The 24,963-nt window shown below is 41.3% G+C and overlaps 1 protein-coding gene across 2 annotated transcripts in view; it reads left to right on the top strand.

The window, feature by feature from the left end:
- Positions 1-24,963, top strand: part of RASGEF1B (RasGEF domain family member 1B) — a 49,585-nt gene that overhangs the window by 19,661 nt on the left and 4,961 nt on the right. Inside the window, exons 2-13 of one of the 2 annotated variants that reach the window (XM_088452132.1) lie at positions 1,995-2,177; positions 3,040-3,162; positions 4,153-4,290; positions 11,163-11,375; positions 11,463-11,537; positions 12,595-12,690; positions 12,781-12,883; positions 14,195-14,274; positions 14,636-14,731; positions 19,485-19,580; positions 21,845-21,968; positions 24,504-24,576. In XM_088452132.1, the coding sequence (XP_088308258.1) occupies positions 2,001-2,177; positions 3,040-3,162; positions 4,153-4,290; positions 11,163-11,375; positions 11,463-11,537; positions 12,595-12,690; positions 12,781-12,883; positions 14,195-14,274; positions 14,636-14,731; positions 19,485-19,580; positions 21,845-21,968; positions 24,504-24,576 (1,394 nt within the window). In that variant the 5' untranslated portion in view covers positions 1,995-2,000. Of the gene's footprint in view, positions 1-1,994; positions 2,178-3,039; positions 3,163-4,152; positions 4,291-11,162; positions 11,376-11,462; positions 11,538-12,594; positions 12,691-12,780; positions 12,884-14,194; positions 14,275-14,635; positions 14,732-19,484; positions 19,581-21,844; positions 21,969-24,503; positions 24,836-24,963 lie in introns of those variants that run through there. The other variant, XM_088452131.1, reaches the window with a different exon arrangement.

The following is a 24,963-nucleotide window of genomic DNA, read 5'->3' as shown; positions in this document are numbered from 1 at the left end:
TATTCTAATCAGAAATGTAATTTTTATCCTGAACTCTGATGTGTCTGCATGAGACATGACATTTTTACTGAAATATATAGTATGCTAGGGCCTAGATTATATATGTTGGTAAAAATGGGACAAGAAGAGCCAGAGTTTCCTAAACTCCATCATAACAGTAGAGGTTTTAAGGCTATCCATGATTGAGCACAGGTGACTTAATTAGTACCTCAGTCAATTTGATGTAACCGTCTGGATTCAAGCATGTCCTCTTTTAAAGAGGACAAGTGGAGGTGTTGCCCATAGCATCAAATTAGATTGTAGATATCATTTTATGAAATGTACAAGATAAATGAGAGCTAGAATCTGATTGGTTGCTAAGGGCAATACCACTGCATTAGAAGGTTTGAACTTCCCCTAAATTGTAGCAATCAAAACTAAAGCCTAACCTTTATAGTCAGAATGTCGACATGTCTATAATGTTGATACCTGAAGTTAAGGTTGGGGTTAGGCTAAAATAGGACTACGAACATTCTGGCTGTCGATATTCACCATGTCAACATTATATCAGTGTTGACATGTTATACCACACCCAAAGAATCAACATTCTCTATAACCTGTATATTGATATTTACAGTTCTGGATTTGTCACTTGATATGTTTAACTTAGGTCATTTATTAGAGGGTACAGTGGTAAAATTGTTGTAATCCATTGCTAGCAAAAAGAATTGGGCTTATTTTAGGGACATGTTAATTGTTAACAGTAAAGAACAATGCAGTTAGATTAATGTGTAACAATTAAGTCACCGGCAGCAACAGAAAGTCTTTTAATCACTTTTTCTATATTTGTTTTTCATATTCTAGTTTCTATATTTTAAAATATTTCACCATATATCTGTACATCAGATTTAAAAAAAATACTAATACTTAATAATTCAGAAACCACAATACGGGTACATAAGACCCACAAATGTGTACCAGACCTTTTTTCTTCTTTGAGATAATATTTAGTAACAATTAAGTTATGTAGCAGGGGAGTGTCACGTTTCCATAACCTGTTGATGTACAGCATTACATGGAAAAAACAAGAGCACGCTTTGTCCCTATTTCACCAGCTCTAATCTTAACAAGAATGTCCCAATTCTTAATTTCTTAGTTACATACTTGGCCCTGAATCCCTGTCTGGCCATAGAGAAACTGCTCATTATATCACAGTCTGTGTCTGCTAAGCTGTGACACTTGTTATTGAATTCACCATTTTTATCAATTACCCTAGCAGATGTAGAAAATGGATTTGTTTCCTTTATTTGACCATGAGCCTTCCCTCTTATTTTAACGCAAATGTTCTTTTGTAGGAGAAGAAAAGAATCGTTGGTGCAGGCTGAAGTCCCTGCAGCCCTATATATATATATATATATATATATATATATATATGAGTGTATTTTGGACTTTGGAGCCTTCTAATTGTTTACTCACTGAGCTTGTCCTCATTCTTGAGTTGATGTGAATACCTCCATTGTTTGGTTATGCTGCTAGGAGCTATAAGTCCGTAAGAGGTGCATTATGCCCCCAGGAATCTAGCTAATAACTTAATAGTCTTTCTCCACCAAGCGCTCTTTGAGATGCTGTACAGATGGAAATAATGTACTTACTGCAGGCTGTCACTACACTTCTGGTTCCTGTGATCAGATGTCTGCACAGTCTGCTTTCTGGTATTGTCCTCAGCCCAAACTGATAAAAACATCATAAAAGGGGGCGGGAGATCCATCTGCTGCTCTTAAAATGTAAACAAGAAGTGCTATGGGGCCAGGTGTTTTTGATTTTTTTTTTGGTGCCATTGATTTTTCAAGCTGTTTCTTACATTTAGAATATATAAAATGTGATATTTAAAATCAAGGAAACTGTTTATCCTAAGCCACAAAAAAAGTGTCAAATTGACATTGTACAGGTATAACTAAAATGACGATAGCACAACATTGACTTGACAAGTGCAATTGTTGTATTTTTATTTACAGGAGAGAATGCCACAAACGCCAAGTTTGGTAGCCATGTTTGACAGTGGTACTTACAACCAGGACTTGTATCCGTCTAAAGAAGAGAGTTGCACTGATCTGTATTACCAGGATAACAACCTGCTTTCTGGCTCCCTTGAAGCACTCATCCAACACTTGGTGCCCAATGTCGATTACTATCCGGATGTAAGTTGTAGCCAGCTGAAAATAAATCGGTTGTCAGGCATGCAATTTCACACTGGGGATGCTTACATAGGAAACTTTTTCAGCACAGGAAACATGATGATAACATATCTGTTTAGCACTTTTAGGTTGGGCTGACAGACTGATAAGGGGAGCCAAGTAGCAGGGCATTGTGGGTATGTCAGACTTATTTATTCATCAAATAGAACAAACAAATGAATCTGGTCACACACATTAATACATCAGTATAGAGTACATGACATTGTTAAAGTATTGGCATGTGTGGGTGACACAAAGCAAATCGGTGTAGCCGAATCAATCACTAATCTCCTTGCCCTAACTAAAACATTTTAATCAATAAACCATTTAAATAAAAATTGCATATTATAATTGTTTGATTCAAATCAAGCTATCCAACATAGCACATGTATAACATTGGTGTGTGAGCAGTGCTTTGCCTCATAGGCTGCAGCTTGAATTGACCACTGACACAGCATGCTTGTCATTCCTTACATTCTGTCTACAATTAGCACTTAAAAGACCAATATTGTAAATTTCATCATTAATAAGTATACCACTGAAGTACACACCATTCATATAGACCTTTTGTAGGAGGAAAACTATTATTTAGAATTAATCCATACCTCCATTTCCTCATTATTGGTATATGGAAGTTACCAGTTAAGCACCTTTTCTGTCTGTCTCATCAAATCCAAACAATTTAAATAAATTAAAAAAAAAAAGTAATTTTTTTGGCTGAACACATACTTTGCCATATCTTTGTTGATTTGGTTGAAGACACATTTATGGCCATTTTACTTTAATACTTAAATCTCTAACTACCTTGTCTGTGTTTTCTCCTCAGAGAACATACATCTTTACCTTCCTTCTCAGCTCTCGGCTCTTCATTCATCCTTTTGAATTAATGGATAAAGTTGGCCACATTTGCGTAGAACAGCAGCAACTAAACGAAGCGGGAACTGATAAGGTAAGCTGTGGTCTCAGAGTGCCTAACTGGGGTTTGCTGTAGCTCTTGGATCAGTGCAGACTCCATGCCGCATTATTTTGCTGATTGCTAAAACGTGGTCATTTTGCACAGATTTATGCTTAATCGCGGAACTGATTAAGAGAAGGGATTAAATTGCACAACAACAAAAATGCACTTGGCTCGTCTCTCTCAATGTGGATAACAACTACAGAAAACTGCCAGTGAAATAGGTCAGGTTAGAAATCTATTGATAGAAACTTAAAATCCATGACACTCTGAACTGAGGTAACTGTTCACTATTGCTACATTCTTTTGATTATAAAGGGAACCCAGAATCCCTTCAGTATGAATATTAGAGAGATAGTTCTCTCCTTGGTGCAGATGTGCCAGTACATTTACCACACAACTGTTTCTGGATATAATTAATCCAACACTAACAGTTACATTTCCATTTATTTCTCATATATAGGAGCAGACTGTGTTTTACCATCTATTACATGAATAGAGCAGTCACAGACGGGCCTTGCAGCACCACACAGCACTACAATGCAGATTGTATGTGAATTTTTGCTAAGACCATTCCAGATCATCTACCTGTCCTGATACAACGTTTAGAAGTGACCTATCTTATGAAGCTGGCAGCGAAATGCGCCATTTATTTATTAGATTGGAAACTAACTGCTTTTATGAAACACAGTCTTGTCTAATATCAGAAAGATAAATGAGGATTGAATTATTAAAGGGTTGGATTATTTATATCCAGAAAGACTCGTATGGTTATTCTACAGCACTCCTGTGCCTATGAGACAGATGTCTAGCATGCCCTATGTCACTGGCAGACTTCTCTCATACCATACTATTTAATATGCAATAAGAGAACCATCAACCCGACGCGCCGTTACGTTACTATACTAGTATTCCAATTTATTTGTCTGTATTTTTCCTGGTGTTATGTTCTTGTAGCGGTAATCCTCATATGTTCTTCCACAGAGCCAAGTGAAGAAATTTGCTCCTAAAATCCTTCAGTTGCTGACAGAGTGGACGGAGACCTTCCCTTACGACTTCAGGGATGAGAGGCTGATGAGAAACCTGAAAGACACGGCTCACTGCATTACACACAAGGATGAGGTATTGTAGTACTTACAGAATATATAAGCATTTCCTTTGCAGCATCTATTGCTTCTAAGAATAACATTTTATATAGCAGCCAATTAAGTCATTGTTCTACCTACTGTGGCTTATTAACTTTTTCTGATCTGAGTTTGCTCAGAGTAACAAACCAGCAGCCATCTTGTCTCTGATAACTGAAAATGGAGAGTAATGGCTAGATCTACTGTATATGCCCTAAGCTCACCGTAAATGGTTTAACCTACACAGTTCTGAACATTGTTTTTACTGCTAGGCGGAATTATGCTGCCAGACAAATGAGTATTGCTTGCCAGGATGTCCTGTGACTTTCAGAATGCCTTTTAAAGGCTGACTGAAACCCCGTGTCACAGCGCAGACCGGAATAAAATAAATAATACATAGTGCTCAACAGATTGGTACACTGAGTTCACAGAGACCTCCATAACCTTGCTGGCTTGCTTTATCACATGGGAATGACTGCAGACACAAGCTCCTTGTCTAATAGGAAAATTACCCTGTACATTTCCCTTTTTTATCTGATTTTAGTCTGCTGTAAAAAAAATAAATTTAAAAAACACTTTTTTTTTTTTTTGCTTTAAAGATGTTCAGTACTATTTGTTTCTCAGTTCATATTGGTTCATATTTTATTTATCACTGTGTTTTATATATAAGAAGTAACTTCTCACAAAACACTAAACGTTGAATTTACATTTGAGTATAGTGACAAGTCAGAAAATACAACACTGCCACGTCTGCGTTTTTCCCGACCACTTCCGTCACCACGATGCTTCCTGTCAATCACTCTGCGAGGGGTCTGCGTAGCCTATGCGATCGCAATAGCTAGTTCACGCACTGTGATGCATGCGCAGAACACAGCAATCGGCCAATTATATGTGCATTAACAGCTGCGATCCTTGCTGAATCAGGCCCAGTGATCCTGTCCCCCTAAACACAAATAAACTTTTTTGTAAATTAAAATATCTATTCACTAGACTCACGTGACGTCACTGAAGCATTGTGGAATGAACAGGCTGCCTTATCATGACTATTGCTTTAGCTGACATAAGACATAGCTGACAGAGGCCCTCATTCAGAGCCGCTCGTTAGCGGCAGTACGCTCGTTCCGAGCGATGTTTGCACATCTGCGCATGCGCACGCTTTTTAGTACGCATGCGCGAACCAGTCAGTGCGGCCGAAAATCCTTTGTACGCTATATAGCGAGTGCCTGCTATTTTGAGTGACAGAATGAGGTGTATGTGGGTGGTAACAGGGGAAGGTGTTTGAAAATGGGGAGTGGAGATCCGAACGCAGGCGTGCTTAAAGGTCAAAACGGGCGTTTTATGGGTGTGTATATTTAAAACAGCAGCGTCATTGACCACGTCACTGGGTTATTTTATAGCCAGAACTGCACGCAAATTTGTGGTAGCAAACACCAACCACAAGAATAGCGAGCAGTTCATACGCTGGTCGATGTACTCGATTAATCTAATAAATAGCGGACATGACGTAGGATGCGAGCGGCCAGGGGGCGTTTTTAAGAAATAAACGAGCGTATGTTTTGCTCGCTCGTTCAGACTTAGAGGTGTGAACAGACTGCAATGTGCGTACAGATCATTTGAATAGCCACCCCTTGTTTTTAAACGAACGACCGCAAATAGCGTACGGCTCTGAATGAGGGCCAGAGTTTGCATGTTCACAACAACTGTTGTCCCTGAGGAAGGGGGAAACCCTGAAATGTCATTAAAGGACTGCTTTTAAATTATTATTTCGTCAGTCTATGGAGTGCCATCCTGATTCCACCATCTACATGGAGATAACATCTTGCACCTCTTGAGAGGCACCCTAGCAAGTATTTCTATTTTATCCCTGTCATGAGAGTGCCGGGTTTTCTGGTTTCTGTGTGTGTGTGTATATATCTATATATATATATATATATATATATATATATATAATATATATAAGGGATGAGCGGGTTCGGTTCCCTGAGAACCGAACCCACCCGAACTTCGGGGATCCGGAGCGATCCGAGCCCAAGCTCGGATCTCCCTGTCTGCCCTGGATCCCTCTCCCGAGGCAAAACCTTGAGATCTGCTGTCGGATCTCGAGGTTTTGCCTCGAGCGGCCATTTTAAAAAAAATGCCTTTGCCTTTAATTGGGCAAAGTGCTGATTGGCTGATAGAGCCGTCTGTCATGGCTCTCAGCCAATCAGCATTATGGTGCTCATTTGCATGTAGCACGGACTCGTGAGATCCGTGCTACATGCATCTGTGTGACTGACAGTGACACAGAGCACAGATGGGTCAGTGAGACCCGTCTGTGCTGCTGTGTATTTCAATGACACAGATGCACGCACGGACCAGGAGATCCGTGCTACTTGCATCCGTGTCATTGACACAGAGCACTGACGGGTCCGTGAGACCCGTCTGTGCTGCTGTGGTAATAAAAAAAAAAAAACCTGTGTAAAAAAGAAAAAAATGGCGTGCCCCCCCCCCAAAAAAGAGCAACCAGCCCCGGGCATTAGTGACCCAGTGCTGGGTGTGCTTAAATACAGGGGACAAACGACGTAGGGGTCCCCCGTATTCTGCGCAACCAGCTCTGGGCTCTGATCCGGTCCTGGTTCTGGAAATACAGGGGAAAAAAATTAGTAGGGTTCCCCTGTATGTTCCAGAACCAGCACTGGACTTTTTCTAGCGGCGGGCTGATGCCACAGCCAGGGGAGCCCTTTCACCGGGCCCCCCAGCCGCAGCATCAGCCCTGACCGCTAGTCAGCCCAGGTCGGGGATCCCTGGAGAGCTGGGGACCCCCCAATAAAGGGGTCACCCTCTCCAGGGCACCCCAGGCCCAGGCTGATAGCCGGGGCTATCCCCGCCACCCCTGGTGGCGGTGGGTGACGGGTTGATTGTGTGGTGTAAATAAAGAATATCAAACATTGTCTTTACAAGTAGAACTGCAAGTCCCAGCAAGCCTGCCCCGCATGCTGGTACTTGGAGAACCACAAGTACCAGCATGCAGGGCATTAAGGGCCCACTAGTACCTGTAGTTCACCTGTAAAAAAATGTTTAAAAAAAACACAGGACACACACACCGTGACAGTATAAGTTTATTAAACACACACACACACACACACTCACCTATGTAACCTGTAGCATCGGTCCACTTGTCCGGTAAAGTATCCATAGGGGACCTGTGAAAAAAAACATACTCACCATCTCCTATGCGAGGTTCTGTCCTCTTCGTTCCAAAGTAGGCATCCCCGGACTTGGCAAAAAAAAAAAACGAAAACGCGATCCACGAACTTAGTACTTAGCGGCGGGGTATCACCATGGAAACCCCGCTGCTAAGCATTCATTGGCTGAGAGAGGTCATCTCCCGTCTCTCAGCCAATGCGGCTCCCACCATTGACTACAATGGAGGGAGCCGTTCATTGGCTGAGAGACGGGAGATGACCTCTCTCAGCCAATGAACGCTTAGCAGCGGGGTTTCCATGGTGATACCCCGCCGCTAAGCTCTCATTCGGGAAGTACCGTTCTATAGAACGGTACTAAGTTCGTGGATCGCGTTTTTTTATTTATTTTTTGCCAAGTCCGGGGATGCCTACTTTGGAACGAAGAGGACAGAACCTCGCATAGGAGATGGTGAGTGTGTTTTTTTCACAGGTCCCCTATGGATACTTTACCGGACAAGTGGACCGATGCTACAGGTTACATAGGTGAGTATGTGTACATGTGTGTGTGTGTGTGTGTGTGTGTATGTATGTTTAATAAACTTATACTGTCACGGTGTGTGTGTCCTGTGTTTTTGTAAACATTTTTTTTACAGGTGAACTACAGGTACTAGTGGGCCCTTAATGCCCTGCATGCTGGTACTTGTGGTTCTCCAAGTACCAGCATGCGGGGCAGGCTAGCTGGGACTTGCAGTTCTACTTGTAAAGACAATGTTTGATATTCTTTATTTACACCACACCACACAATCAACCCGCCACCCACCGCCACCAGGGGTGGCGGGGATAGCCCCGGGCTATCAGCCTGGGCCTGGGGTGCCCTGGAAAGGGTGACCCCTTTATTGGGGGGGTCCCCAGCTCTCCAGGGATCCCTGGCCTGGGCTGACTAGCGGTCAGGGCTGATGCTGCGGCTGGGGGGCCCGGTGAAAGGGCTCCCCTGGCTGTGGCATCAGCCCCCCGCTAGAAAAAGTCCAGTGCTGGTTCTGGAACATACAGGGGAACCCTACTAATTTTTTTCCCCTGTATTTCCAGAACCAGGACCGGATCAGAGCCCAGAGCTGGTTGCGCAGAATACGGGGGACCCCTACGTCGTTTGTCCCCCGTATTTTGGCAACCAGCGCTGGTTCTGACTAGCCCGGTGCTGGTTGTGCTTAAGTACAGGGGACCCCTACGTCGTTTGTCCCCTGTATTTAAGCACACCCAGCACTGGGTTACTAATGCCCGGGGCTGGTTGCTCTTTTTAGGGGGGGGTGCACGCCATTTTTTTCTTTTTTTACACAGGTTTTTTTTTTTTTTTTTTACCACAGCAGCACAGACGGGTCTCACGGACCTGTCATTGCTCTGTGCCAATCACACAGATGCATGTAGCACGGATCTCCCGGTTTCGTGCTACATGCAAATGGGCACCATAACGCTGATTGGCTTCCTGTCTGCCACTGCAGTGCCACTCCTAGATGGGCCACGTGTTTGTGCCGCCCACTTGTGTCGCTTAGCATAGCATCCAGCTACCTCGGTGCAACCTTTTGGCCTAAAAACAATATTGTGAGGTGTGAGGTGTTCAGAATAGAGTGGAAATGAGTGGAAATTAATTATTGGGGTTATTAATAGCGTAGGAACAAAAAAAGGCCCATTTTATGTGATTTTAGCGTTTTTTTTTATTTTTTAAGAAAAAATCCAGATCCAAAACACAAAACCCAGAACCCAAAACACGGAAGGGTGGTTTTGGCAAAACCAATCCAGATCCAAAACACGAAGAAAGATCCAGATCCAAAACCAAAACACGAAAAGTGGCCGGTGCACACCCCTAATATATATATATATATCAGAAGATTACCACCTATACTGTATTTTTTTGTAATACAGATAGGGGATCTTTTATCCAGAATTCTTGGAACTTCAGTGACCAGAAATAAAATCTAGATTATATTTAAAATATACCCCGTCTCTTCCAACTTTGTCCTGACATACACCCTCATCATTACAGTTTATAGCAGTGCTCCTCTCAGTGACCCTTACGATAAGGTGCTTGGTGATTATATCTGTGCTTATTACATTGCCAATCAGAATGCATTATTTGCTTGTTTTGCTCCCTAGCTTTCAAATCTTTGTGGACAACAAGTTTCTGGATAAGAGATTAATTGCACATTACAAATCGTCTGTTGTGACTTGAGCATAATTATGACACTAACACAAATAATACCAGAACTATATTTAGTTACTATGAACTGGCCTATTTGAAAGTAATTCTATAATATAATTCTTTGTGTATTATGCAGAACACAACTAGTCACACAGAACTCAATTTGTCAAAACAGCCTTTGTTTATTGAAAGCATGGAGGAAAGGGCTAAACCTGTGATCACTGCACTGTGCAGCCCCTTCTGGGATCAAACCGTTTTAAAAGTGTTTGCGCTGACAAATTCTTCTACTTAAATGATTACCGCAAAAGGCTGTTTGCCAAGCGTCTTTTCATTGCATCAGTGCAGATTAGCAGGAAGGCAGCACAACAACAGGACAGCATGTTGTACAGGGTTCAGAGGACCAAAGACTAGACTGGGACGGACAGTGCTGGGAATACAACAAAATAGCTTCTGCGTGATTCATATTGGCATTAGCTGTTACTGTGTTTATTTAAATAAGATTAGCTAGATGGGAAAATGTCACATTTACTGCTAGTACAAAGAGTTTGCTTGACAAAGTCAAATTCTTAACCTTTCAAGGGAAAATCTACCCTATTTTCTACATTTATTTTTTCATAACTTAGCTAAACAGTTTTTCATTTGCTACCTCATTCATAGGACTTAGTATTTTCTTATGTTAACTGTAGGTTATGGTGCTTCTAGTCTTATGCCGAGTACACACTGGCCGATATATCGGCCGTTCAATCTAATATATTGTGGGTGCGTCGGCCAGTGTGTACAGACGATATGTCTGTGTAGGATGTAGTTAAAATGTCGGTGGACGGGATCCTGGCCGCCAATATACTGACGTCGGAATCCCGACCACTAGTAAAATGTCGACGCTGCTATCCCGAAAGATATCAGGATACCAGCATCTGCATACCGGACGCCGGTAAATACTGCACTGTCCTTGGGGAAGAGGGTGTTAGGTTTAGCCGGGAGGGGTTAAGCTACTGGGAGGGATGGTTAGGGTTAGGCACACCCCCCGGAAGGGTTAGGCACCACTATGGGAGGGTTGGGGGAGAGAGGGGTAGGGATAGAGTACTTACCTCCCCTGTTGGGAACTGCAGTGTTCGGGGTTCGGCGCCGGGATTTGAAGCAGTGGCTATTGAGCCACCGGTATTTCATACCTCTCCCGTCTGTGAACGATCTCATGCAGCACAGCTGATGGCAGATATATTGGGGCATCATGTTTTGTGTACGGGCGGTCAGCCGACTGCCTGTACACTTGCTGCAGGGGTGCAGGGAAGGCGGCACGATGCAACCCCCAGTCAGATGGCAGTGATGGTGGTTCAGTATGTATGAAAAAACCATCATCTGCAGATATCTTTTAGGTGTGTATACAGCTTTACTGTTATTGCTGCTCTCCATGCTATTGTTGTATGGTACTGGGTTGCTTTAGATGGCTACTACTGTGCTGTTATGGTATAAAACCAATCTACATTTATATTAAAGTGACTCCTTCAATTCCAGACTTACAGAAAAAATGTTCAGCAGATCATACAGAATTTGATCCGGAAGCTAGCTGCATTGAGTCAGTATGAGGAACTTATCGCAAAAATCAATGCCCAGTCTGCCGATCGTATGGCCATTCTGAAGAGTAAGCCACAGTCCATACAGAGGGATATCATCACCGTCTGTAGTGACCCCTATACTTTAGCTCAGCAGCTAACTCATGTAGAGCTGGTAAGTAGCAGACACCATGTCTCTGAAAGCGATGAAATTTGCTATACATTTTACTTTTTACTTATAGCATCACTGATTGTATTACAGGAGAGACTAAGTTATATTGGGCCAGAAGAGTTTGTACAAGCTTTTGTGCGGAAGGATCCATTAGACCATAATGAGGTAATGTGTCTGCCCTGTTCCTGTTCGTGACCTTTTTAAAGAGAATTAAAAAAATATGGATGTTGCTATTATTGTAAGCTTAGTTATATATTCTGTATTATGCATATTTAGTAAGACTGTGTCAAATGACATTTCATGACAGGGGTAAATCATTTAATGTGCCTACCAAAGTGTCTGTTCTGATAAATGACTGTGTATTGGTAAATTAAATGGTTTATGATACTAGTTCCTTCAGATTACCAAAATTAGAAGTTGAACCATTTGGCCTTGAATGGGTGCTTTAAATGGCAAGCAGTGTGCTGGGCTAGCCTTAGCTGTTTGGGCACAGTGGGCCTGATTCAGAGCCGGACGCTATTTGCGGACGCTCGTTCAGAAAAAGGGGATGGCTATTTAAATTAAGCGCTCGCTCTTTGCAGTCTGTTGACGCCTCTATGTCTGAACGAGCGAAGGAAACATGCGCCCACTATTTTGGAAAAAACACCCCCTGACCGCTCGCATCATACGTCATCTCCGCTATTTATTAGATTAATCGAGTACATCGAAAGGCATATGAACTGCTCGCAGTGCTTATGGTTGGATTTTTCTACCGCAATCATGCGAACAGTTCAGGCTAAAAGACAACCAAGTGACGTGGTATATGACGTTGCTTTGTTAATTATGCACACCCTTAAAAGGCCCGTTTTGACCATTTGGCACGCCTGCGTTCGGATCTCCACTCCCCGTTTTCAAGCACCTTCCCCTGTTACCACCCACAAACGCCTCATTCTGTCACTCAAATTAGCAGGCATTCGCTATTTTGCGAGCACACGATTTTCGACCGCACTGACTGGTTCGCGCATGCGTACTAAAACCCATATGCATTCGCAGATGTGCGAACATCGCTCGGAGCGAACGAGCGGCCGCTTACGAGCGGCTCTGAATCAGGCCCAGTATACGTTACTACTGGTTCTTTATTTCTCATGCCTACACATTACCATATAAATAAATGTTCTATAAATGTGCCCCATGTTTATAGATTTTTGTCTTTTGACACCACTAAAAACTTTTGTCTCTTTAGAATGGTTACAGTGACCGGAAGAAGACCCGGAACCTAGAAGCCTATGTGGAGTGGTTCAATCGTTTGAGTTACCTTGTTGCCACAGAAATCTGCATGGTGAGTTCAACATTTCATAGCATCCTTTCCACCTCCCGCTCTGTGATGTCTATTGCAATCTAATGTTGTGAACAATTTTTTTTTTTACAGCCTGTTAAAAAGAAGCATAGAGCCCGGATGATTGAGTTCTTCATTGATGTGGCACGGGAATGTTTCAACATTGGAAACTTTAACTCTTTAATGGCAATCATTTGTAAGTACATAAGTTAATTATGAAGTAAACCTGTTAATAAATGTACACAAAAGTACAAATATCTATTCAACTTCCTGGTTTACTAAAGAGTGAGTCACTGTTTTAAATTCATCATGTAACAGTAGCAAAATTCCCAAGCAGTCCCTGAAACCGCAGGTTGTGTTGTAATTTCATACATTTGTTTGTGAAGTGTGGAATATAAAAATTGGTAAAATATTAATGGAACAAACTGCTTCCTCTTTTGGTTTAGTACGTTCCTCTTCTTAAATCCTTTTTTTTTTTTTGTGGTAGCCCATAGTCTGTCAGCTGCTATTAGTAAAACAGCTGGAGGAATAAATGTAATTTCATATAACTGCATACCTGCATAGTGTTGTCTCTCAGTGTAGAGCATGGCAATTAGGGACCAGGAGTATGAAGGTAAAATGTGGTGGGTTTCTACTGGTAAAGCTGACATGAACTTGACTGCATGAAAAACAACTTGTTGTAGATCGCTTTGTCAAGCACTCAACTAAAGGAAACATAGGATGTTACAGGTGGCTGTACAGTGCTAGTTTTAAGGGCCTTGCTAACCCAAACCTCACTTGTGACTGTTTTCAAATTAAAATTTTTTGCCTTTTTTATATTTTTTTTAACTATTACTATATTTTCTAAGCGTATAACCTCCCCATTGTGTACCATATGTGTCGTCTGATCAGTTGGTGGAAGGATCATAGTTTACAGTTCTAGAAATGTACTCTGTGATGCCCATTCGTTGTATGTATTGTAGGGTCTCAGATACTATGGGGTACATGTACTAAACTTCGCTTTTCAAAGCTGCTGTATCTTCTGCTGTTTCAGCTGCAAGATTTAAAGGGGCAATAATAATAATAAATATAAAAACAGGTATATTTAATATCATTGCCCCTTTTTAAATTCAGTACCACTTAGTGAATTTACCCCTATATATTAGATTAGTAATATTCATGGGTTAAACTTTATTATGATATAATGTATTTCAATTACAATTTGGCATACAACAAGGACACACAATACATTGTAGCCTGCCTGTAACATTGGCAAAGTGTCAGAAGAATGTGTATTCAATTTTTTGTAAAAATTAGCGATACTTCGTATTAAACATCACTTCTAAGAATTAGGTAAACAGTAGCAAACTGCTTATACTAGTGACATAAATGTTTTGAAAGCTTTCTTCATTCAAATGATCATCTTGCTTTGTAAATGTAGAACATAGCACAATGTTTAGATTTCTTGTTGGCAAATGTTTTCTGAACAATTGCAGTATATGATGTATAACCAATGTTCTGTTTTCAGCTGGCATGAACATGAGCCCTGTCTCTCGGTTAAAGAAAACATGGGCAAAAGTCAAGACTGCCAAGTTTGATGTTCTTGAGGTACAGGATGCTGATTAATACACTGTATAAACCTGAAATCCTCTGTTGCTACATACATAATAGACATTGCTTGGGGTGGGGGGATACTCTATTACAGGAAAACTGTAGTTTGTGTAACTGATTATTGTAATTGCTAGTCTCCTAGACATCAGGCTGTGTATGTGCTACACATGAAAGGATTATACTGATATATTATACTTTGTAGGGTCTATACCAGCACTGCTTTACAGTCACATGTGGGTTGCCGCTAGCATTGGCCACCCCCAGATCATCACATCTTATGATTCACATGTGCTTTGTGTAGGTGATCTCTGGTTAATCACTACTCACTAACATACAGGTTTTTACTTTGTCCCTACAGCATCAAATGGATCCTTCCAGCAACTTTTACAATTACAGAACAGCTCTGCGAGGGGCAGCTCAGAGGTCCCTAACTGCTCATAGCAACAGAGAGAAGGTATGTTACCCAAACAGCTTAGCAAACAGGCATTTGTAGAACATGCAGATGGTGCTATTGTTTGCGTATTGAATTTAAGCGAATGCTCACATATGGCAGCTAGGAACTTTTTGGAAGTGTAGCTAATCAGTATTGTTGGTATGATAAGGGTGGATACGAAGACCAAAGAAAAGAAAAGAGAGAAAAAAAATTGTCAATACAAATGTGTTGTTGCAATGCTTCGTTCCTGTCTACAGTCCATGAGAACATAAATAAACTCTTGCAACTATACATTTGATTGCAGTTTGTGCTAGTGTTGCACATTCTTCTGAATGTTGCATTTTTAGTATTCTATTCAGGTTACACTTATTGCAGCCTGTAATCCTTGTTGACTGTACGTTTATTCCTATAAACTGCACAAATGCAAAGTTAAGGTGCATACACAAGTAACGATTTTGTAACCAACGATTTTCTGTCAGAATTTCCCTTGAAAAAGTGAAGGATTTTTTTAAGTGTAATGAACGATTTTTACAACTATGAACGAAAAATGTTCCTTAATGAAAATCGTTATGTTAGACAGTCTGAAATGGACGATCAACAATAACTACAAACGGGAGCGCGCTTGAACGATTATCGTTCATTGTTATAACTCAGAAACTGAACGATTTTTTTTGGATGATAACGACGTCGTTAACGACAAATTGTTCAAAAGAATGTTACGTGTGTATGCACCTTAAGTTCTGGCCTCCTTTTGTTATTATTATTTGCAGCTGGTTTAAAATTTGAGACTTTATTTTTCCTTTTCCTTGTTATGCAAAAATCAATCTAAAATAATGAAGTGTAAGTGTCTTACTTACCTTAACAACTTTATTAATAAGAATATGTAGTGTTTTCTTCTTGATATATGTCCTGAAATGGAACAATTTTATTAACTAATAATCTTGTACCCATTGATGTCATTGCCATCCCAAACGCATTGGTGCCAAATAAACATTTGGGACTTGTGCATGCTGGAATAATATGAATCTTAAAACTTATATTATTCAAAAGATGTAATGAAACGTCCGTTATACTACATGGATTTTAATAGCATCTTTCTCGAAATGAGATGGTAAAATATTTGCCTGGAAATATAATTTAAAATCGTTAAATTACTAAGGATGTTCTTAAAATATCTGCAAATTCTTATTCAGTTTCTGAACTGCTAATCTATTTTCTTTCATTACCTTTTGTGGGGGGAAACAAGATGACAACTTTATAGTTTAATTCACTACTTTACTTTGTTGCCGATTCAGTTATTTAATTTGACAGCCCTTTAAATTCAGCTCCATTTGATTTAGCTTTTATACTTGTGAGTGGCATTCTGGAACAGTGACAAGCAGAAACGTACACAGTTGAGAGGACCTACTGTACCTTGTTTGTTTCCCATAAACTGCAACGTTTTCTGTGTTAACTACTGACCTATTGATATAAATATTGATCCTTGTTAATATATTTCTATAAACCTGTAAAATGTTTTTCTGTTTTTTTGTTAATGCCGTCAGCAAGTTCTGAATATACATGAAGGGGAAGCAGGTCAGGCTCCCTGGGGATCCCCATTTTTGCTATGTAAGGGGAGGGGGCAGATTGTCTAAAAATGTGCCTCCTAGCAGTTCTCCCTGACACATAAGGAGCAGTGATGATAAAATCTGATAAAATAAAAAAGATCAGGTGCTGATGTTAAAACGATGGAGACACCAACATGTTCATTTACAGTAGTTTTTTTTTTTTTTTTCTTGCTTAATAATCTATCAATATATTGCTTTTGTGTACTGAAGGAAAACAGGGTTTATCCTTAAAAACCACTTAACACTGGGGTTTTAGCAAGCTTTGCTAATTTAGGGCCAATAACTCCCTGCTTTCTGCTGACGGAGAGTACCTGTAAGCCTATACTTTTAGATTCACTGTTCATAAAATAACTAGCTTGTTGGGAAAGCACTTCTGATTTATAGTTATAAATAAAATATACACCTTTTAGTAAATGCAGAATCTAATTACAAAAGAAAGCTGCTGTGTTAATTTCTTTCTGTATTTGGGCAGCAGCCAAGTAGCTCACTGTTCAGCATCCATCTAGGAGAGGAGTTATTCAGTATTTCGCTATGTATGTATCTCGCTGTCACTGTTCCGCATCCATTTAGGAGAGGAGTTATTCAGTATTTCGCTATGTACGTATCTCGCTGGCACTGTTCAGCATCCATCTAGGAGAGGACTTATTCAGTATTTCACTATGTATGTATCTCGCTGTCACTTTTCAGCATCCATCTAGGAGAGGAGTTATTCAGTATTTCGCTATGTATGTATCTCGCTGTCACTGTTCCGCATCCATCTAGGAGAGGAGTTATTCAGTATTTCGCTATGTATGTATCTCGCTGTCACTGTTCAGCATCCATCTAGGAGAGGAGTTATTCAGTATTTCGCTATGTATGTATCTCGCTGGCACTGTTCCGCATCCATCTAGGAGAGGAGTTATTCAGTATTTCGCTATGTATGTATCTCGCTGTCACTGTTCAGCATCTATTTAGGAGAGGAGTTATTCAGTATTTCGCTATGTATGTATCTCGCTGTCACTGTTCCGCATCCATCTAGGAGAGGAGTTATTCAGTATTTCGCTATGTATGTATCTCGCTGTCACTGTTCAGCATCCATCTAGGAGAGGAGTTATTCAGTATTTCACTATGTATGTATCTCGCTGTCACTGTTCAGCATCCATCTAGGAGAGGAGTTATTCAGTATTTCACTATGTATGTATCTCGCTGTCACTGTTCAGCATCCATCTAGGAGAGGACTTATTCAGTGTTTCGCTATGTATGTATCTCGCTGTCACTGTTCAGCATCCATCTAGGAGAGGACTTATTCAGTGTTTCGCTATGTATGTATCTCGCTGTCACTGTTCAGCATCTATTTAGGAGAGGAGTTATTCAGTATTTCGCTATGTATGTATCTCGCTGTCACTGTTCCGCATCCATCTAGGAGAGGAGTTATGTATGTATCTCGCTGTCACTGTTCAGCATCCATTTAGGAGAGGAGTTATTCAGTATTTCGCTATGTATGTATCTCGCTGTCACTGTTCCGCATCCATCTAGGAGAGGACTTATTCAGTATTTCGCTATGTATGTATCTCGCTGTCACTGTTCAGCATCCATCTAGGAGAGGAGTTATTCAGTATTTCGCTATGTATGTATCTCGCTGTCACTGTTCCGCATCCATCTAGGAGAGGAGTTATTCAGTGTTTCGCTATGTATGTATCTCGCTGTCACTGTTCCGCATCCATCTAGGAGAGGACTTATTCAGTATTTCGCTATGTATGTATCTCGCTGTCACTGTTCCGCATCCATCTAGGAGAGGAGTTATTCAGTGTTTCGCTATGTACGTATCTCGCTGTCACTGTTCAGCATCCATTTAGGAGAGGACTTATTCAGTATTTCGCTATGTATGTATCTCGCTGTCACTGTTCAGCATCCATCTAGGAGAGGAGTTATTCAGTGTTTCGCTATGTATGTATCTCGCTGTCACTGTTCCGCATCCATCTAGGAGAGGACTTATTCAGTATTTCGCTATGTATGTATCTCGCTGTCACTGTTCCGCATCCATCTAGGAGAGGAGTTATTCAGTATTTCGCTATGTATGTATCTCGCTGGCACTGTTCAGCATCCATTTAGGAGAGGAGTTATTCATTATTTCGCTATGTATGTAGCTTGCTGTCACTGTTCATGGACCAGGTGTTTGTGGCTACAAGAACTTTCCTAGAACTTGTGTATATGTTGTATAATTACATAAAATATCCACTTGTGCATACTCCAATATTGTAAATAATCTTATTTATATCCACAATGGAGTCACTGGGGGCAATTTAATTAAACACGAGTTTGTTTAGCTCCAGAAATGAGTGCTCAGACCTATTCAATTGGCCGCACTGTAAACTAGCGACTCAAGGATTTCTGCTTGGAGTGCCAGGAGCTGCGAGCAGAAATCGACTTAACTAGTGCCGCGATACTTGTTGCAGACTTGCCTCATGCGCAAATAGTATCGTGCCTGGCACCTAATTCGGAAATTTTTGTTTACCGCGACTAAGCACCAGGCATTAGTCGCGATAAACTGCCTTTCCTGACTTAAGTGCAGGGTGCGAAGCAGACAGTTGAATAGCTCTGGGCACTCATTCCTGGAGCTAAACAAACCCGCGTTCAATTAAATTGCCCCCAATGTTTGTTACACAAGATTGCTATTCCACAAGGAACAATTTATGTATGCTGTAGCAGCGGATAAGAATTCTATGTCGAAATGACATACATTTTATTCTAAGACACTAAAGAGGCAACAATGTTATCTTTCTGGTTTAGAATGTATTTCTTTTTTCCTCTCCTTTTGGATGCAAATGTGTTGTAGACCCTGCTCAGTCATGCCACTGTGCTGCGTATTTCTAGTTACTTTTATAGAACTTAATCAAATTTCCAATGTGGCTACAGACTTAAGTCAGTGACTTGTTTGCATGTATAGGAAGTAATTTTAAATGTTCTACAAACTAATTCTGAAATGTACTTTCAGGACCAATATCATGGTGTGCCTGATCCTCTCTAACCCTACTAAACATCACAAATTACCCCTTTTATTCAATATGGCAGGATTCTCCCTTTTTGGTTTTTACTTAAATATAATATAGTGAACAACAAATTTGGTTCTCTAATAACAACCGGGTAGTACAAGCTGATGCCATTGTTTGTTTCTTTGTTTTGTGCAGATTGTGATCCCGTTCTGCAGCCTGCTGATTAAAGACCTGTACTTTCTGAACGAGGGCTGTACTAGTCGCCTTCCCAATGGACATGTCAATTTCGAGGTACGTACATTGGATTACATATCATATTTTCAGCAGCTTTCTCTGCTTACAATTTATGTTAGCAAGCAAGGGACATGAAATATTTCCAAATAAGCATCAAATGACCAAATCAAATTGTCTGCTAGTTAAGGATGTGCCACATCTACAACAAAGCATTTCATAACTCTCAGGCAGCGATTGTAGTGATGAGCCAAGATAGGGATAATATCATATACTTTTTGTTATATGGTTCTTGTCATCCTGTTGGACATTGGGAGTGCTCAGTGGTGCGATGCGCTGTGTTGTACAGATCGCATCTTGTCTAGTATTCCTTATTTGCTGACAGAAGTATTTAAAAACATATTTGAGGTATTTCCTAAGAATGCTTGTATATCAATAACCGCTTCCTATTCTGATTGAGTTTACTTGCATGTCAGACATTTAACATTATGTCCATGAAAGGTGCAGGAGCTGACTGTTGGTCACAAATTGCTCATTAGTGACCAGTCAGACTGGCACTGTACAGCCATGGCCAAAAGTTCTGAGAAAGTATTGGTTTTCACAAAGTTTGCTGCTTCAATGTTTTTAGATCTTTTTGTCAGATGTTACTATGGTATACTGAAGTAAAATTACAAGCATTTCATCAGTGTCAAAGGATTTTATTGACAATTACATTAGGTTTATGCAATAGTCAATATTTGCAGGGTTGACCCTTCTTTTTCAAGACTTTGCAATTCACCCTGGCATGCTGTCAATCAACTTCTGGGCCACAGACTGACTGACTGGCCGTCCATTCTTGCCTAATCAATGCTTGGAGTTTGTCAGAATTTGTGGGTTCTTATTTGTCCACCCGCCTCTTGAGGATTGACCACAAGTTATCAATGGGATTAAGGTCTGGGGAGTTTCCAGGCCATGGACCTAAAATTGCGATGTTTTGTTCCCTGAGCCACTTAGTTATCACTTTTGCCTTATGGCAAGGTGCTCTATCATGCTGGAAAAGGCATTGTTCGTCACCAAACTGTTATTCGTGGTTTTAGGCAAAATTGTGAGTTAGCCCACTCTCTTGGTTGAGAAGCAACCCAACACATGAATGGTCTCAGGATGCTGGACTGATGATGACACAGGACTGATGATAGCACTCACCTTTCCTTCTCCAGACAAGCGTTTTTTCCAGATGCCCCGAAAAATCTGAAAGGGTTTCATCAGAGTATATAACTTTACCCCAGTCCACAGCAGTCCAATCCCTGTACCTTTTGCAGAATATCAGTCTGTCCCTGATGTTTTTCCTGGAGAGAAGTGGCTTCTTTGCTGCCCTTCTTGACACCAGGCCAACCTCCAAAAGTCTTCACCTCAATGTGCGTGACGATGCGCTCACACCTGCCTGCTGCCATTCCTGAGCAAGCTCTGCTCTGTTGGTGCCCCGATCCCGCAGCTGAATTAACGCGCATGCTGGACGTTCTTGGGCGCCATGAAGCCTTCCTCACAACTAATGAACCTCTCTCCTTGAAGTTCTTGATGATCCGATAAATGGTTGATTTAGGTGCAATCTTACTAGCAGCAATATCCTTGCCTGTGAAGCCCTTTTTGTGCCAAGCAATGATGACTGCACGTGTTTCCTTGCAGGTAACCATGGTTAACAGAGGAAGAACAATGATTTTAAGTTCCACCCTCCTTTTAAAGCTTCCAGTCTGTTGTTCTAACTCAGTCAGCATGACAGAGTGATCTCCAGCCTTGTCCTCATCAACACTCTCACCTGTGTTAACGAGAGAATCATTGACTGATGTCAGCTGGTCCTTTTGTGGCAGGGCTGAAATGCAGTGGAAATTTTGTTTTTGGGATTAAGCTCATTGTCATTACAAAGAGGAATGTTGCAATTAATTGCAATTCATCTGGTCACTCTTCATGACATTCTGGAGTATATGCAAATTGCCATCATAAAAACTGAAGCAGCAGACTTTGGGAAAAGCAATACTTGTGTCATTCTCAAAACATTTGGCAATGGCTGTAGTTTGTGCCTTGGGGCAGCGGAGGCAGAAAATGTGGCTTTTTGCTTGCACAAAGAAAATTGTTCTGTTCTGTGACGGGACCAACAACACTGAACAATACTTTGTGCTCCGAGTATGTATCCAGCCCTGCCAATGACTAAAGAGAATACCAAAACCGGTAGCATGTACAATAATGCATGCATGTATCCTATGGAGCAGGAAGAGTCCAAAAAGCCTAATTCCCTGCTTCTCTACAATTCTGTGTATTCTAATGTATGTTCACTGTGTTTTAATCTTCAGAAATTCTGGGAGCTGGCAAAGCAAGTCAGTGAATTTATGGCATGGAAGCAAGTAGAGTGTCCATTTGAAAAAGATCGGAAGATCCTGCATTATGTCCTTACTGCCCCAATATTCAGTGAAGATGGTATGAACGTTTTCCGTCTTTGAACTCCCTGTTGAAGAAAAAAAATGTTGTGTTCTTTACAGAGACCTGAAACACTTTACGAAGTCTATTTTATTACATGAATGTTCACCACATCACATATATGGGTTGGGTACGGGATGCCCTAGCACTCGGGATCCGGGTGGTCAGAATTTTGTCGGCGGCATCCCGCCAGGGTTAGGATACCGACACCTGTCGGTAAGTATCCTAAACCTAACCCTCCTTTCCTAGTGCCTTACCCTAACCCTCCCTTCCTAGTGCCTAAACCTAACCCTCCCTCCCTAGTGCCTAAACCTAACCCTCCCTAGTGCCTAACCCTAACCCTCCCTTCTTAGTGCCTAACCCTCCCTTCTTAGTGCCTAACCCTAACCCTCCCTTCCTATTGCTGAACCCTAACCATCCCTTCTTAGTGCCTAACCCTAACCATCCCTTCCTAGTGCCTAATCCTAACCCTCCCTTCTTAGTGCCTAACCCTAACCATCCCTTCCTAGTGCCTAATCCTAACCCTCCCTTCTTAGTGCCTATGTCTAACCCTCCCTTCCTAGTGCCTAAACCTAACCCTCCCTTCCTAGTGCCTAAACCTAACCCTCCCTTCCTAGTACCTAACCCTCCCTTCCTAGTGCCTAAACCTAACCCTCCCTTCCTAGTGCCTAACTCTAACCCTCCCTTCCTAGTACCTAACCCTCCCTTCTTAGTGCCTAACCCTAACCCTCCCTTCCTAGTGCCTAAACCTAACCCTCCCTTCCTAGTACCTAACCCTAACCATCCCTTCCTAGTGCCTAAACCTAACCCTCCCTTCCTAGTACCTAACCCTAACCCTCCCTTCCTAGTACCTAACCCTCCCTTCTTAGTGCCTAACCCTAACCCTCCCTTCCTAGTGCCTAACCCTAACCATCCCTTCCTAGTACCTAACCCTAACCCTCTCTTCCTAGTGCCTAACCCTCTCTTCCTAGTGCCTAACCCTAACCATCCCTTCCTAGTGCCTAACCCTAACCATCCCTTCCTAGTGCCTAACCCTAACCATCCCTTCTTAGTGCCTAACTCTAACCCTCCCTTCTTAGTGCCTAAACCTAACCCTCCCTTCCTAGTGCCTAACTCTAACCCTCCCTTCCTAGTACCTAACCCTAACCCTCCCTTCCTAGTACCTAACCCTCCCTTCTTAGTGCCTAACCCTCCCTTCCTAGTGCCTAACCCTAACCATCCCTTCCTAGTACCTAACCCTAACCCTCTCTTCCTAGTGCCTAACCCTAACCCTCTCTTCCTAGTGCCTAACCCTAACCATCCCTTCCTAGTGCCTAACCCTAACCATCCCTTCTTAGTGCCTAACTCTAACCCTCCCTTCTTAGTGCCTAAACCTAACCCTCCCTTCCTAGTGCCTAACTCTAACCCTCCCTTCCTAGTACCTAACCCTAACCATCCCTTCCTAGTGCCTAACTCTAACCCTCCCTTCTTAGTGCCTAAACCTAACCCTCCCTTCCTAGTGCCTAACTCTAACCCTCCCTTCCTAGTACCTAACCCTAACCATCCCTTCCTAGTGCCTAACTCTAACCCTCCCTTCTTAGTGCCTAAACCTAACCCTCCCTTCCTAGTGCCTAACTCTAACCCTCCCTTCCTAGTACCTAACCCTTCCCCTAGAGCCTAAACCCACTACTTACTGTCGAGATGCCGGCGCCGGGATTCTGACTTGTGCCGGCATTCTGAGCACCAGCATCGCGACTGCCGGGTTTAAACAACATCCACACAAATATATGAATTGTGGAAGTTTCTTCTTATGCTGTGACCGTGTTATAGTATGATACCCGCAGGGATGCTACGGTTATTAAGCAGTACATTTTAATAGTCATCTGTTTCCCAGTTATTCTAATTATTAGTTTTCTTTTTCTGTTTAGAAAGAGGAATATTGCTGGTAGCAGTGGTTCCGCATAACCATAGGAACTACAATGCACTATATGTTTATTGCTATTATATTGATTAGTGTACGTGTAGTTTCAGTACTCGCACAGGTGTTCTAATTCTTAAACCATTATTTATACTATTTCACAACACAGTAGCTATTTGTATTTATATTATCTCACTAATAAGTTATCTCACATCTGTACACTATAATGTATTCCAGTTGGAGGAGAAGGCAGATGAGTGTTAAAGTCCTAAAGAGCTGCCTGAAATGATTAAAAATAAAACTTTATTGTGACAATTTTTGAAATGTTATAAATGTAGTAATCCATTCTAATGTTTGAAATATATCCAATATAATGAGAAAATGCAGTTTGTTTGCTCTACATTTGGGAAGTGTCTAGTGGTCATTTCTAGTTACTCATTATTAATTGTCAGTAAATGTAGTGGTTTACTTACTGAATCTGGCCACATGAGCCGATCCTGACGCTGAGCTGGAGTATGACGTAACGACCACCTGTTGTCCTGCTTAGTGTGGTCAGAAGACAACAGATTTCAGTTGATTGCTATTGGCCATCATGCATGTATGTGGTGCTAATTTGTTTCCTATTCTCTTTGCTATAGGTCTTTATCTGGCCTCGTATGAGAATGAGAGTCCTGAGAATCACATTGAAAAGGACAGATGGAAAACTCTGAGGTGTGTGTCAGGGGCCATGCCACGCATTAGTCAAGGGTCTATGTCTGCAACACTGGATAGTCAGATTCAAAAATCTATTTGCAAACTTCAGTGACAAAATGGGTTATTCATCGTAGCAAGAGGAATCCCAGCCTTACATTTACTATATATTTATTACTTGTGTACATTTTTCTGTTTGACTTTATTTTAATAGATTTTATATAATGTCTGTGACCTTTTGCATGTTTGAAGCATTAAATTATATATTTTTCAAGTCCCAGTTTGTGGAGTTATCCGTTTTGAGTTTACGTTAAGATAGATCAGTGAAACTTTGGATGGGAACACTCGCCCGCCAGTATATTCCAGATGTTTTTTGAATAGCTGGCTTTTATATCGTTATTTTAAACG

This window comes from Taudactylus pleione, unplaced genomic scaffold (assembly GCF_031769625.1).
Source record: "Taudactylus pleione unplaced genomic scaffold, aTauple2 ptg000033l, whole genome shotgun sequence".
In the NCBI taxonomy this organism is placed as follows: domain Eukaryota; kingdom Metazoa; phylum Chordata; class Amphibia; order Anura; family Myobatrachidae; genus Taudactylus; species Taudactylus pleione.
This window is presented reverse-complemented; position numbering and strand designations above follow the sequence as displayed.